General features: G+C 42.4%; 1 protein-coding gene across 1 annotated transcript in view; it reads left to right on the plus strand.

Moving 5' to 3' along the window:
• LOC107750749 (CUB and sushi domain-containing protein 1) overlaps nt 1–16,642 on the plus strand; it is a 495,842-nt gene that overhangs the window by 318,849 nt on the left and 160,351 nt on the right. The window contains exons 8-9 of the mRNA XM_016566272.1: nt 9,632–9,713; nt 10,099–10,223. Coding sequence (XP_016421758.1) covers nt 9,632–9,713; nt 10,099–10,223 — 207 coding nt within the window. The remainder of the gene's footprint in view (nt 1–9,631; nt 9,714–10,098; nt 10,224–16,642) is intronic.

The following is a 16,642-nucleotide window of genomic DNA, read 5'->3' on the forward strand; positions in this document are numbered from 1 at the left end:
ATGAACAGACTTGACTTGACGAGACATGAACAGACTTGACTTGACGAGGCATGAACAGACTTGACATGAACAGATTTGACGAGGCACAAACAGACTAGACTCACCGACAGCAGGTTACAACTTCACTTGGGTTCTCACTACGCTCGCCTTCAGTGGACTGAATCGTTACAGAATACACGACCAAGAACAAAATGAACCCAGCAGATCATGTTGTTCGCCTCCGTCAAGGTAATCGCTCCATTGAGGATTACGTTCAGGACTTTTGTGGACTCTATCACCAAGTGGATTTTAATTAAACATTCCTTAAAGACATTTTCCGTTATGGTTTGGACAAAAATATATCAAGTTTCATGCCACGCAATACTCCCCACTGGACTCTTGAAAAATACATTGACTTTGCCTTGTTGCTGGCTGATTCACCATTCACTGTGGGTGTCATGGAGGAGGAACATGCCACTTCCCCAAAGCCTGTTCACGTCATGCCTTGTCTGTCCTGTCACAGACATGGAGGCCGCTCACGAACTCACAATTTGTCCTGCCACGGCCAATGAGGCCGTTCATGAACTCGCCGTCAAGTGGTCTGTCCATGTCTCTGCTCCGCCATGGCTCCCCGATCTGCCTGCTCCGCCATGGCTCCCCTCTCTGCCTGTTCCTCTTCACGGGCCTGGCCCTCCATCCCACCCCCTGGATCACCTCCAGTCCTCCACCCTCCTGGACGTTTTGTTGTGTTGGTTGGGGTGGATGTTGCATTGGGGCGTTGGGAGCCGCCCTTAGAGGGGGGGATATGTCAGGGTTTGTGTTTCTTGTTCATGTTTTCATGTCTTTTTATTTTGAAGTTGTAACCCGCTGTTGGTGAGTCTAGTCTGTTTGTGTCTCATCAAATCTGTTCATGCCTCGTCAAGTCAAGTCAAGTCTGTGTATCTTGTTTGGATTATGTTTGGAGTTTGGATCACCTGAAAATAAAACTGCACTTGGGTTCTCACTATGCTCGCCTTCAGTGGACTGATTCGTTACACCTTGTAGGGAAGGGTTTATTTGAAACAGATAAAAACATAATATGGTGTGGGAAAATTCAGTGATTTGTGTGACAAGTGCTTATTGTTTAAAAATTGCTTTCAAGCAATACTTATATTTGCATATATTCATGTTTTTGTTTTTTTTTTATCCAGAAAATTTCAAAATTTTTCCGAAAAATTTCCAAAATAAAAAAAAAAAATCCTGGAAAGTTTCCAAAATTCTGGGAAGTTTCTGGAAGTTTACTGGAAAATGTTCTGCCCCTTTTCAACCCTAAGGGTACACTGTAACAAGTGATTGTTAATAAAACGAAGTTGTGAAGTTGTTACGTTAGTAACTGAGTACGTTCCCTATCGATACTCCACTTGTACTGCATCGCTAGACGCGATGGGGAACCAGTACAGTCACGCCGTGCTATGATAGAGGAATGACCAATACTTGAACTTGCCTTAAGCATCCAAGGAGCCCAGATGGACCAAGTATTAGCAGTGTAAGCCCCGCAGGAAGCAAACAGGGCTAACTCACAGAGGTCAGCCCGGCCTTGAATAATCGTTCCAAGAAAAACTCTGTACAGCCTCGGCACTTAAGGAGGGCCAAGAGCATTCAAGAAGTAAGGCAAAAGACTGAAGAACTGGTCCTGCCTTGTGGCAGATGCGTACCAACTTATTATGAAGAAAGGACCCGGGCCTGTTAGGCCGGGACGTCCAGGTTGTAGAACATGGTAAAGGTGGACGGCAAGGCCCAGTCGGCCGTTGCACAGATTTCTGCAATGGACACACCGCTAGGCCATGCCCAGGATGAGGCTACACCTCTACTGGAGTGGGCTCTTACTCCCATGGGGCATTGCAGGCCCAAGGAGGAGTATGCTAGTGCAATAGCAACAACTATCCATCGGGAAAGTGTCTGCTTCGTGACCGGAAGCCCTTTGGCGCGGCCACCAAAGCATACAAAGAGTTGTTCCGACTGCCAGAACGGGGCGGAACGCTCAATGTAAATTCTTAGGACTCTTACTCCCATGGGACATTGCAGGCCCAAGGAGGAGTATGCTGGCGCATTCGCGTCAACTATCCATCGGGAAAGTCTGCTTCAGGACCAGAAGCCCTTTGGCGCGGCCACCGAAGCATACAAAGAGTTGTTCCCACTTCCTGAATGGGGTGGAACACTCAATGTAAATTCTCAGAGCCCTGACAGGGCAGAGAAATTTTAACTCCTGGTCATCCTCCGAGGGAGGAAGCACAGAGTGTTATAACCTGTGCCCTGAATGGAGTGGAGAGCACTTTAGGTATGTAGCTATGCCTTGGCTTCAGGACGACTTTGGAGTCGCTTGGCCTGAACTCAAGGCAGGTAGGGCTCATGTAGAGTGCCTGCAAGTCTCCTACTCACTTGACCGATGCTAAAGCTAGCAGGGTAGTCTTTAGCGGTAGGGGCCAGAGGTTGGCCGATTGTAGTGGCTCAAAGGGGGAACTCCTAAGAGCCAGTGGCGTTCCGTCCATATAAGCTGCGAATGCTCCGCATACCCAGGCCATTTGAGAGAATAAGTTCACGGGATAATTCATATAAACATGATTATAAGTTGATCCCTTGACATTTGAAATGTAACTTAAAGCTTAAAGAGTTAAGAATAAGTACGTAAAATGATTTATTTGCCAAAAGGCTGTAATTTTCTTTAAATCTACCAGTTGCGGTTGCTTCCGGAACGGAATCTCTGCAGCTTTCTCGCATCCGCTCTGTTGTTATGAGTCATCAGGATTGTAGCGCGCTCTCAGTGATTTGCTGGTCTGCGGCTGATTTAATGCGCTAGGTAAGCTGTCCGTGAAGCACTCACACAAGCGGAAAAATGTGCTGTTGCTGTCAGATCTCGATTGCCGAAAATCACATTGTGTTTGATGCAAAACCAACTCTACTAAATCAAAAGAAAAAAACACTGTAACTGTATATTTTTGTTTTCTCAAGCAAAGCAAATTTTAAAAGTCCACTGAAAACATATCTTCTTTGGTCATAGACAACGTATGTTGAAGATATACGTTATTGTCAACGTTATTGCCTAAGCTGTAAATTAAATTATTTTTTTATAAAAACGTGAGCTATATAAAATTTTAATAATAACAAACATCATATTGTTCCCTTTGTTTTGCGTATGCTCGTGTAGCTTACAGTTAAAGTCCTTCTCTGATTTTATTATTGTTTGCAAGGTTGCAACTTTACTTTGCAATATTTTGAATATTTTTGGGTATTTTGCATGGTCTGTTATTGGAGTAGTGTCACCCGGGTGGGAGTTTTAACTCCTATTCACTCGGAATAAAAAAATAATTTAGCTGATGCAGAGAGACATATAGACTGGGGAAATCCCCCCCACATCTCCCCACCCTCTGATTACATATCATAGCGTAACTATGTGTAAACATTATTTGACGGTTTTTACTTGGAAAACCAGCTATATTTTTCTAGCATTCGAATAACAATGGATAAACCTGAAACGATAGAAGAAGGATTGGAGATGAATTTAATTTACAAATAAGGTAAGAAATGTGCATACTTTTAAATCGACATCTGCCACGGTGTTTCTTATTTGTCATCTGTGATCCCTTTTGAGTGTCCTAACAGCCGATGGGGGGGTGGTCTTATCACTCAGCATACCCGGTTTAAAAAGTCACCGCTCACCACTGCTAAGAGCCCTCAGGACCGTGGGCAGGTCACATGTACGGACAGTAAGGGGGCAAGGTGGATTCAGCCTCCTAGACCCCTATAAAAACCGAACAACCAAGTTTTTCCTGCCCACTGACTGGCCGGCTATAGGAGCGTGAGAAGCTGCTATAGCTGCTACATAGACCTTGAGCGTGTAATGGGAACGACCCTTATCCAACAACTCTTGGAGGAAGGACAATGTCACTGGCTACGTTTACATGCAACCAAATAATCCATTTGTAATAGGATTGACCGCTCAATCGGACTGAAAAACCTTCATGTAAATACCTTAATCGATCCGATTGAGCTCGATCGGAATGAAATTTCGATCGGATTGAAGGGTGTGGTTTATTCCTTTTCTAATATGATAGAGAGTGCATGTAAACACTCGATCGGATTGAACCCCAAAACTGAAAGAACTGCGCATGTGCAATGATGCAGAAATAGTGTAATGACGTATGACGCGCAGAATGAGCGGTTCTTCCTTTTGAATAAAGTGTTGTATAAAAATGCGTGTCTTGTCATTATAAAACTATCCTTTCACTCGGCAACTGTGAAGTGGAGCAGGACAACCTCCCACCAGTCCTTGTTTTGGATTCTCATCCACAGGCAACCCGTTTTGGGTGCGGGGAGGGGCATTTTTACGGTGTGATAAATATGAGCAGCACGGCACAGCGGTTTATATGTATATTTATCCATAAATTAATAAATATTAATTCTGCTGTTAAAAACAAATATATAATCCGTGTAGGAGAGTGGTTATTATGTGCAAACAGTGATAAACTCTATAGTTGTGCAGTGTGCGCATGTAAAAAAAAATCAATTCCGATTTGAAGCTTGTGACATATAAACATGCACATCAACCTGATCACTTTCTTTAGCGTTCATGTAAACACTACATTCAGATTCATCAATCGGAATGAATTAATTCCAATTGAACCAAAAATTTTGCATGTAAACGTAGCCACTGACATGTCGCAGGAGGTTGGGTCTTTGGAGAGAAGACTGACCATTTAAGGGCATAGAGACGTCTTGTAGACTTGGGTTCTAGCCTGTGAAGTAGTATTTAAGAAGCTTTTGCGGAGGTCTGTAGGCTCCCATCAAGAGGCCAAAGGTACAGAGCCCACAGCCGAGGACCATTCCCAGAGCCATGCCCCATTCTAACCACTGAGGGTTCTTCTAAGGGGCCTGGTCCACGCAGGCCTGGTCCACCTTGACACATCTGAAGCATCCTGAGAGGGAGGGAGGCTCCAACTTTGAAGGAGGCCGCGAGCTGCTGTATGGCCAGGGCACGCTCTGGCATGACTATAGCCCTCATTTGGCTGAGTCGAAAACTGCTCCCAGGAACAAAATTCGTTGGCTGGGAGACAGTGAGCTCTTGGCAAAATTGACCCTGATCCCCAGGCACTCCAAGTGGCTAAGGAGAAGGGACCTGTGGGATACTAGCTCGGCCTCTGACTGGGCTAGGATGAGCTAGTCGTCGAGGTAGTTCAGAATGCGAATTCCCATCTGTCTCGGAGGGGAAACAGCTGCATCCAAGCACTTCGTGAACGTACGAGGAGCTAGAGACAGTCCGATGGAAAGGACCATGTATTGATATGCCACTTCCTCGAAGGCATATCTCAAGAATTGCCTGTGATGAGGGGCTATATGGATGTGAAAGTAAGCATATTTCAGGTCCAGAGAGAAGAACCAGTCTCCTGGGCATATTTGCGAGAGGATCTGCTTCAAAGTTGTCATCCTTAATGAGGGAGCGATTCGGGTGCCTGAGGTCGAGGGACTTTGTCCGCATCCTTAATCTCCATGAGGTTTAACCATAAGTGTCGCTCTAGCACCACTAAGCTGGCCATTGACTTGCTGATGGCCTGAGCCGTTGTCCTGAAATGCAGCTGGATCGGGTCCAGACTCGTCAATGCAACAGAGGAGTTTGGCCTGAAAGACCTGGAGGATGGCCATGGAATGCAATGCCAAGGCCGCCTGGCCAGCCGAGGTATAGGTTCGTCCAGCGAGGGTTAGCGTCATCTTACAGGGCTTAGAAGGATTGGCAACTTTCCAGTGGCTAGGCAGAGGTATGCGGCCACTGACTCATCCAGGGAAGGCAGCTTTTTGTAGCCCTTTTCTTCAGCGCCGTCGACTGTGGTGAGGGCAGATGAAGCAGATGTGCATAGGCGGGCCGAATAGGGGGTGCGCCACAACTTAGTGATCTCGGTGTGAACCTCTGGAAAGAACGGAGAAGCTCGTTGCCGAGGGGCCTGGCGGCACCCCAGCAAGAACCATTCATCCAGGTGACTGCGAGTGGGCTCCTCCAGAGTAGACCACTTTAAACCCAGCTCTTCGACCGCTCTAGAGAGGACATGGAAAAGTTTGACGTCCATCCCTGCTTTAGCATCGATGGGTTCCATAGACGGCGAGGGGGCGGGGGCGCTCGTGGAGCCCATCCAATCTTCCGCGTCTGGTGCCGCCAATGACATACTGTCATCTAGGGATTGTACTCAGATCCCTGGAATGAGACCAAGTCACTCATGATAAGGGACATTGGTCTGGGTGGGTGAAACTAACGGGAGAAGCTTGGGCACGCGTGGGCTCACTCGTATCTGAGCTCCTCTGCCCCGCTGTTTTTTCCTCGCAGGCTCCTGGGAGGAAGACAACGGGAGGGTGCTAGGGGTGGAGCCTTCCGCAAGCACAGAGAGGCGAGACTCATGTTCTCAGTGAGAACAATCCGTCTCGGTGAGCGCAGCTTCCGGGTGGGATTTCCCCAAGTGCCCTGCACGAGCCACAACAGCGGCGTGGCATTTTAATCAATTCCATGGAATTTGCTCTTAGAAATTTGCTCTTTTAAACTCACCGGATGTGCTGAAACAGCAGCTTGCAGACGCTGAAAGCGGCTCATGAGCGGCTCACTGAAGAGGCGGAGCAGCGAACAGCTGAGCAGAGCAGGCGCTGAATCAGCTTGATATGCTGCGAGGCGTGTCAATGGCAAGAAGACTTCAAGTCTCATAGTTCAGCGAAGAGAAGATCGTCGTCGCTGAATAAGAATAAATCAGAGGATCCTATGCCAGCATGCCCGCTTATATAGCCAGATGACCCCGGCCATTTCATGGCCATAAGCTTGTGCAGCTCCGCTGCCTCACCATTGGTTTGTTTTTTATTTACTGCACGAACCAATGGCCATGCAGTTACTCTGCGTTATTGAAAAATGCTTCAGTAATGAGATAAAAAGGAGTTTTTCCATCGCGGGAAAGAGCGATGGGAAAGATGGAGGATGCAGTACGAGTTGAGTTCCGATAGGGAAAATTATTGGAGTATGTTTTACAAGAAAATATTGTAACACGTCAGATGAGGCAACCCATTCATATTTTACTCAATAAACTGCTAATTTGTTGCATATTGATAATAATTTAGTTGTTGTAGTAGTTATGTTTATGTATTGGGTAGGGTTAATAGATCTAGAATATGGTCGTGCATTAATATGTGCTATTTAAGCATTAATAAACAGCCAATGTGATAGTAATATGCATGTTAATAAGCATGGTTGATAGTGAATAGTGTTCCCTAATCTAAAGTTTTATCTAAAATACTAAAATTTAACTTCAAAATGGAACGTTTAATTACTTGCTGTTTCATTGTAATTGTTTTTGAAATGTACTAGTAGTATAAATGTACTAGTAATTTCTGAGTGAAAATCAATGTGTATCATTCCTTAACCTTGAAGCTTTTGATAGGTCTATTTTAGAAGGTATTATTGCTAAAAAATGACTACATTTCTCTATGAAGAAAATTAATGTGAATTTTACTCTTTGGTAGCTAAATCTGGCAGACGTTAGTGAAATGGCTTGCAGCACCTTTAAGGGCAGCTCTTAGATCTTTGATTGGAATGGAAGTACACTTGGCAGTTATGTATTAAACGTTTACATGTGCGTTATAAGAATGTCTTTGGCACATATTGAGGTGATTGCAGGGCACTATAGGAGGGAAAGAAATGTCCAAGAAAAAGATCAGAAAAAACAGACACCCGCTTTGATCAGGCAGAATAACTTTAGAAACTGATATCAACAATCAGGGGAGATGACATTTGAAGACCACATCAAAAAGAAGGACATGACAGGTGATCAAAAAGCCTCCCTCCACAAGTGAAAACCTTGGGCTTTTCACACACACCACTTGCAAATGCATTGACCTTGCCTCATGATTCAAGTGTTTTTGTGTCGGTCAGGACCGATGATTTTACATAAAGTGGTTTGTGTGGGTTCTACATGTTAATTAATTTCGTGTCACCTACATCAAGTTAGACTTGTATAGACATACTTTTCACTATAAACACAAAGTCTGGTGCAGCTTTTTCTGGCCAAGAACCACTGACTTAAACACAAAGAGACCCTCTGACTGACATGAATGTGACAAAATTTAGATTTTGTTTTTATGTCCTATTAGGCCACACGCTTACCTAAAAATGATGTAGCACAATGTGCCACTAAATGATAATCAATCAATCAGTCAGTCTGTCAGTCAGTCAGTCTGTCTGTCTATCTATCTGTCTATCAGTTACTGTACATTGATGTTCTACAAACGTGTGTAAAAATAATTCAATTTTCTGTCTGTCCAAAACTAATAAGTACAGACAAAACTCAAAAACAATATACAGTTCTGCCCTAACATATCTAGGCTATTTGTTACTAATTGTCTCAAACAAAGCTAATTTTATCAAAAACTGAGTCTGAGACAAAGATCAACCAGACCTTTTAATTATAACATTATAATTATAAAATGTCTTTACCAACACCATTCCTTTGAGGAAACTACTGAAGCACTTAATATTAAATAACAGTTTAAAGTCTTATTAATGGTATACTTCAGTAGCCAAATAATGCACAGTCATAAAGTGCAATTCAAGGTGTTAACTTTGTTCTTGCATAAAATCATTTTGATTAAAACCATTCTATGCCAATTTATAGCTATTTATAAGATGATGGTTCAGTGTGCCACCCTTTAAAACATCAATAATATTTAATTTATTGATGTTGCATCAGAAATTGAAGGACGTATCTTTATTTAGCACAGTCTGTGCTAGACCAACTGCCATAACCAATTACACCAATATTCCAGTTTAGAAATACAAATAAAACAGCTGGCATATAATAATAAAAAAGGTGTTATGTAATAATAACAAATGTAATATAGTATCATGAAAAATTAATAGTCAAAGATTTACAACATGGAAAATGATGTGCATGTAAAGATGGTCAGTGCTGCACCTGAAATGAAGTCATCCATGAACTCACCTAATGTGATTTTGGCCAGTAATTGAACTCAGAGGGATGTCAGAAAGTGAGGCTGTGTAAACACAAACTTACTGTGGCTTAGGAGGAACAAGAGAGTGGGGAGGGGAGAAACATGGGACATGCTTTGACCTTTCTTTGCTTTTTATGGGAAATAGCCTTGAGCTTACCATCACTAAATCCCCTGTCAGCTCTACAGGAATAGATATTCCACCTGTGAATGCAATCTTTACTGGCATTCTTATGAACACTGTACACTCTGGGCTGTTGAAAGAGAACATTCCATTGCTTTTCTTCTTAATAGCTTCTTTGGCAGGGTTTGTTCTTATAAAGAAACATTCTATATAATATGTATATAATGTATGCACATTGACCCTTTTGTGTCATACAGTGTATAAAAGTTCTATCTATCTATCTATCTATCTATCTATCTTTGATTTTTAGGTGAAATTTGACCAAGACCATTTACATACTTGTATGAGTGTTTTTTTGTATTCATAAGAGTTCAGCAATGAGGCAGTGCATCTGGTGAAATCCTTCTGATACGCTGCCTTGAACACGCACCAGTCGACTATCACACATAATATGTCTCATTTATTTCCTCATGTTTTTTGTGTTTTTGTCTTCTTTCTCTTGCATGCTCTGCTTTCATGCAGTAAGCCAAGGTGGGATGGCTGCAGACATTTGTCCAGATCCGGGGATTCCTGAGAATGGGAAAAGAATTGGCTCCAGCTTCCAGTAGGTCCTCTTTTTGTTCTCTTATCTGCTGCACTTGTCCTTTTTAACTGCATGACACAGCTTTAATCAGGCCTGGGCCTGCTGTTTGACACGTCCATCTGAACTCCCATACCAATAGGCCATTACCACCAGGACCTTTGGTCACTGCTACTAAGTGGGTTTCTAATGCCCCTAGAGAAAGAACCAAGGGCCATTACATGTTCTGCATTTAATGGAATACGAAGTGGGTGATTCTGAAAATAGAAGACACAAGCAGTTTATAGACATTTGACAGAAAGTGCTTCATCTAACAAAAGAAGGATGCGTCAGAGACATAGAGGGTCTGGGGTTGATGGTATGACTCATGTAGCTGGTCGATCGCTGACGGTCATTTCAACTTCGGCAGGGTCGGAGCCAGCATCCAGTTTTCCTGTGACGACAGCTACGTACTGCAGGGATCAAAGAGCATCACTTGCCAGAGAGTGACTGAGACCCTGGCGGCCTGGAGTGACCACAGGCCCATCTGTCGGAGTAAGTGCAAATATGTCTCTCTTTTCCCCTGCTCAGACACTTTCTGTAGGGACGTTGTCAGATCCTGTTAAGTGAGATGTGTACCACATGGCAGTAGGGAGTAAGGCCACATAATTCATAGGAATAGTTGTGCCACACGAATTTAACAAAGACAACGCTAGCACATGTGAATATATAAAAGAACATGTCTGGTTTTGAATTATGCATTTAGGGTTATCTTGATGACTGTAGCTGTGTTCCAAAATCTAGTGTGCTCTCTATTTCTTACATCTCGGTATTTAAATCAAAATGGGCAAAAAGGCAGTTTGAAAGATAATCCCGTAATGCATTGCAAGAGTAACACCTCATTTTGATAGTCTTTAGACATTCTACTAAATGACTTTGCAGTTACATCAACAAACAGACATTACAGTATTAATAGACTAATAGATTTGCCACAGTATTGGTGTGTGTGTTTTGTACTTTTATGCTTATTCAGTTAATACAGTTAGCTTAGCAACATGCTAACATCACACTAGGTTTGTCCCAATTTGCGTATTTATGCATTATTCCATGCCAGTTTTATTCCAAACTTTAAATACCCAGATTATGTGCTTAATTAACCGGAAAAAAAAAAAAACACTCAACTGCCACAGCTTTCCTTCCATAGCAGAAGGGGAGGGGCTATCAGACTGTGATGTTGGAAGACAAACTAACCTAAATACAGATTTTGGGTATAAACTGAAACATTGTGCTAGAGTATGAGCTGTCCAGGCTGGGTTTATTTAGTAAAACTGTGTTTGTTTTGCTCGTGCTTATGACTTCACATTTGTTCTTAGTTTGTTATTTTTATCCACATCTATTAATTTCATCAGGCAGATAAATGAGGAGTGATGTTTACTTTTAATTGGTGCTGTCATTAACTAGAAAAAAAAAAAATCCAGGTTTAATTAAAGTTTTGCTAGCTTTTGCAAACATTACCTCCATAACTCTGATGAAATCAACATGTTCATGTTCATTCTATTCCAAGATCCAGTGTTTGATATTTACTTATGATACTAAATCAAATTCATCTAATATCTTTGTACATAATATTGCACTATAATAATTTACATAAAAATAGTTTATAAACTCTTTATACAAAAATTTGTTCTACTCATGAATAAATCCCCGAGCTCTTCACATCCTCAAACTCTGACATAATTAATTTCTATAGCAACGCTCATAACATTAAAATGGATCCACATGCAGCTATTGTCATGCCCCTGGACATTCTGTGTGTGTTTTTCTCCCCATGTGCTCCCCGTGACCTAGTTTTCCCTCATGGTTGATTGTCATTCCGTTCACCTGTGTTCCCTTAATTATCCTCTTTAGTTCCTTGTTACTTAAGCCCAGTGTTTCCTGTGTCCATTGTTTGGTGTCGTCTATGTATAGTGGTTGTGTTCCTAGTTCTCTGAGTTCTCTGTGTTTGAGTTATAATAAATGTGGTTTCCCGATCCTGCTCCTGCGTCGTGCTCTTCACAGCAGCCACACGTGACAGAACACAGAACCAATCAAAGTATGAACTGGGCTGAGGAGTTAATCTGGAACATCCAGCAGGATGGATGGCCTTTGGAACGATATGTGGAGGAGTTCCTGAGTGTTGTACATCTGTTGAGCTGGAGCTATCACATGGTTAATGCCTGCTTCCGAATGGGACTCGATGATGATAATTTGTTTCGATTCCTGTCTCCTGACGACTGTTAGACTTTATTAATTATGTCCTCGATTTAAATGGCTCTGAGTTCCTTGTTTATGTGGAGGATAGTCGCCCTGTTCCCATTCGGAAGCAAGTGGGCGCTTCAGCTCACGATCTACCAGCACCTTCTACATACCATTCCAAAGAGCCCGCTCCTTCTGTTCCACCCGCGCTTCCCCAAGTTCTCCCGAGTTCGGCTTCAGTCATCATCCCAGATACAGCGGCCGCTCCACTGTCAGGCCCGCCAGCCGCTCCACTCTCAAGCCCGTCGGCCGATTCACTCCCAAGCCCTATGATGACAGCAGCTATCTCTTTCACCTCAGCCAAAAAGTGGAGAACGAGGAGGAAGAGGCAGTTGGTTCCAGCCCCTGACCAGAGTCGAGAAATGGCTCGAGCCCATGATCAGAGTCGAGAGATGGCTCGAGCCCCTGACCAGAGTCAAGAGAGGACTTCTGTTCCTGAGTTCAGCCCAGAGAGGGCTTCTGTTCCTGAGTCCAGTCCAGAGAGGGCTTCTGTTCCCGAGTTCAGCCCAGAGAGGGCTTCTGTTCCCACGTCCAGCCCAGAGAGGGCTTCTGTTCCTGAGTCCAGCCCAGAGAAGGCTGTTGTTCCCCGCGTCTGGCCCAGGGAGGGCCTCAGATCCTGAGTCAAGCCCGGAAAGGGGTGCTGTTCCCACGTCAAGCCCAGAGAGGGCTACTGTTTCCGCGTCTGGCCCAGGGGAGGGCCTCAGATCCCGAGTCTAGCCCAGAGAGGGCTCCTGTCCCCACGTCTAGCCCAGAGAGGGCTCCTGTCCCCACGTCTAGCCCAGAGAGGGCTGTTGTTCCCACGTCTGGCCCAGAGAGGGCTCCTGTTCCTAAGTTTAGCCCAGAAAGGGCTCCTGTTCCTGAGTTTGGCCCAGAGCGGGCTCCTGTTCCTGAGTTTGGCCCAGAGCGGGCTTCTGTTTCCGAGGGCAGCCCAGGCAGGTCTTCTGTTCCTAAATGCAGCCCGGAGTGGACTCCTTAGCCCAGTCCAGTGCCTGTGCCAGCCAGGGGACCCGGAGTCCTCCCCAATACATTTTTTTTTTTGGGGGGGGGGGGGCCCAAAACCAAGCCCTCTGTGGTACCGCCCTGGAAGCTTCCCACCCCGTACTAGCCTGCCCTGAGAGGCCTCCAGGACGCCCACACTCCCACCCCCTTTTGTTGATTGTATGTGGTGCGAGGACGCGCCTTCCGGGAGGGGGGCAAATTGTCACGCCCCTGGATGTTCTGTGTGTGTGTTTTTCTCCCCATGTGCTCCCCATGACCTAGTTTTCCCTCATGGTTGATTGTCATTCCGTTCACCTGTGTTTCCTTAATTATCCTCATGCCTACAGTTCCTTGTTACTTAAGCCCAGTGTTTCCTGTGTCCAGTGTTCGGTGTCGTCTATGTACAGTGGTTGTGTTCCTAGTTCTCTGTGTTTGAGTTATAATAAATGTGGTTTCCCGATCCTGCTCCTGCATCATGCTCTTCACAGTAGCCACACGTGACAGATATGTTGTTGATGCCAAAATAATACATCAGTCGCTTCATTAATTCAAATATATATGCTCCTCTACATCAAGAGCATAGTGCATCAGGTAACAAGCAATGGGTAATATGTGATTTTAATACTTGGGGCCAGATTTACTAAACAGGGCAAATTAGCGTTAGAGTGCAATTCCATAAAAGCTCTGGTGGGAGAGGAAAATTCTGCGGGTGATTTACTGACAATGTGCACATTAAAGAACAGAGACGCAGCCAGATCATTTTCACAATGACCAACGCAATCTACCAAGAGCAGCACAAATTACCGCCTGCTTTAACCCTCTGGGGTCGACTAACGCGGATACGCGTTTTGTGGCATCTTCTCCTGATAACACCAAAAAGAACTTAACTATCGCATATTCCTTTTCTACACGAAATGTGTTTTGAAAATTTCAATCAATATATTGTTTTCTGTGAGTGAGTAAACAAGATGATTTTCACATCATTCTGAAGCAAAAACTCTAGACTTCAAGATCAGTTCTCAATAGTCTTGTGAACAAATGTTCTGTATGTGTTTTATGGCCTTATTTCAGTGACTTTAAAATTTTAGTTTTTCATTAAGCACGCATAAACGTTGTTTTCTCAAAAACACAATCACATACATGCATGCTGCCCACATATTATTGTAGCCCAGTTTGTACTGATTATGGTGCTACTAAACTAAGCCATTAAAATGTTTATTAGCAACTGAAAAAAGCACAAATGTCAGGACATGTCAAAACTTCTCCAGGGCCCAAAACACCCTCGGACCCCAGAGGGTTAAGACATGCTTTTTTTGGGCATTAAATAATGGCATAAATACCAGTAATTTGATAAGAGCAAACGTTAGTAAATCGTGTTGCGTGATTAATTTTAATACTCTCCTATAAATTTCGTGTCTGAACGGGAAACTCCTACAAATGCATATTCAATAAGGTCAGGCACAAAAATAACTGTGTCCACGCCTTTTCAGCGTTAATTCTTCACTGCGTGTCTTTAGAAAATCCTGACAGTACTATTTTAACGCCAAAAGACGTTTTACATTGGCACAAGCTGTTAGTAAGTTTAGCCCTTTGGAATCTTAGCATTATTGTAACTCTGGCTTAACTTGAACACACTGTAAGATCTGAGAAATGCAACAAGGTTGATGCAATTCAGGCATTATAATAAATGCAAATAATGCTGATTTTTAATTTTTTTTTATATTATTATTATTTTTTCTTACCTTATCCCATGCAGATAAATGTACACGGTCTTGCGGCTAGATGTACCCTTAAGATGAGACCTGGAGTGGGGCTGTTTTGAAAGGCATAGAGGACACAGGCCTCCAAATGAAATTAATCAGAATTAAATAAGGCAGTGTGTCACAGTGGCAGACGGAGGAGTAACCATGTTTGACAATTTCTTTGCACAATTCTTGCCGATCACTGATTGATCCAGACACTTTTTGTTTCAGTAGTGCCAAGTAACCTTTTTAAAGACAAGCCTTAAATGCCTTCATTGCCTTCTTCCTGTGATATGTTAGGGGAGTGAGGGTATAAAACAGGAAGTTAAAGACCTTTTAACCTTGTGATTTAGTAATTCCTTGTGTTTAGTGGTTTCTCTCTTTAGTGGTGGTCTTAAAGAGAATCTCAGGAGATGTTTTGAGTTAATTATGGAGTACCTGTGAATAACAGAGAAGCTCAATCTGACTGCTGATTTCAGCATTTACTGCTACTTTGATAATTAAGTTGCACCTTATAACATCAATTTGCAGGTATACAGACCATGAAAGTGGTCATTGAACATGTCAGACACATTACAACTATTCATGTTTTTTAAAGCTCTACTTTTTACCAGAGTCGTTATTTTATAGTTTCCTGTTCAAAGGTGAGCATGACTTCAACTATGTTGATATTAAACATACACTCTGCAAACTAAAAAAAAAAAAACCCTTGAAGAAAATTGCTAAATTTCTGACAGTGTTAGCACAGTATTGATATTCCTCAAATATTCAGGTTAGGGTTCCAAACCCCTGACTATTAAACCTCTACAGATGCATTTGAATCATTGAATACAGAGACTCCATTCACATGGATGAAATTATGCTTAGGTGTATATGTATATATATATATAAAAACTTAAAGATTTCCAAAATTGATACTTATTTAAAATTATGTATATATAGAAGAGCTATGTAGGAATTTAGGCTATTCACAATTCAATCAGACAATTCTGGATGTGTCTTTTGTTCTTGTTGTTTTCTGTTTTTGTACATGTCAATGATCAACATTTGAGTGTATAATACATTGTCTTGTAATTGCTGTTATAACATCCACACAACAACTCCAAATTACTCCATCCAATACAACAATAATGCACATTACATGTATTCCCTTTAAAGTAGGTTTGTTGTTTTCTTGGATTTTGTACAAAAAAGGGCTTATTCATCATTTGTCTTAAGTTGTAAAGTTTATCTTTAGGCTCTTGTACATGTTTTTTTTTATTCATTTAGCACAGTGTACATTCAATTTTGTGCATTATTCATTAATGCCAGATACTGCAAACGCCACTGCAGATGGTGTTTTTGAAATGGCAATGAAACAGCATCTACTGTATGTAGTTTGATAAATGGTGTATAGATAGTAGATCAATCCAAAACAGTTCAAGAAACAGTCACAGTTCATCTGTGATATGTTGATTTTAGCCCCACTGCTAATTAATAGAATGTGTGGCATTCAAAACGTGACTGACATTGTAAAATTTGCATACTGAGTTCTGACTGGTCCTCTTTCTTAAGTCTGTTTGCATAATACATTGCAGTTAGTTTTGTCTTCCTTGCATGTATTTAACCATTTGTAGCAAGATGTCACACAAAATGAATCTCATGCACAACCAAGTGAAAATAAGCAACGTGATCTCATGATAATTCGTATGTATTTTACATAAAATGTGCTTCTGTAAAACGTACACTTACTTACGTTCTTACAGGCACTAAAACGTACAATACTGACATATTTTCAGCATCTAAACGTACAAATACTTGCGTATTTTCAGCATTTAAACGTACAAATACTTGCGTATTTTCAGCATTTAAACGTACAAATACTTGCGTATTTTCAGCATTTAAACGTACAAATACTTGCGTATTTTCAGCATTTAAACGTACAAATACTTGCGTATTTTCAGCATTTAAACGTACAAA

The sequence above is a fragment of the Sinocyclocheilus rhinocerous genome, unplaced genomic scaffold (assembly GCF_001515625.1).
Source record: "Sinocyclocheilus rhinocerous isolate Xijiao unplaced genomic scaffold, SAMN03320098_v1.1 scaffold512, whole genome shotgun sequence".
Taxonomy (NCBI): Eukaryota; Metazoa; Chordata; class Actinopteri; order Cypriniformes; family Cyprinidae; genus Sinocyclocheilus; species Sinocyclocheilus rhinocerous.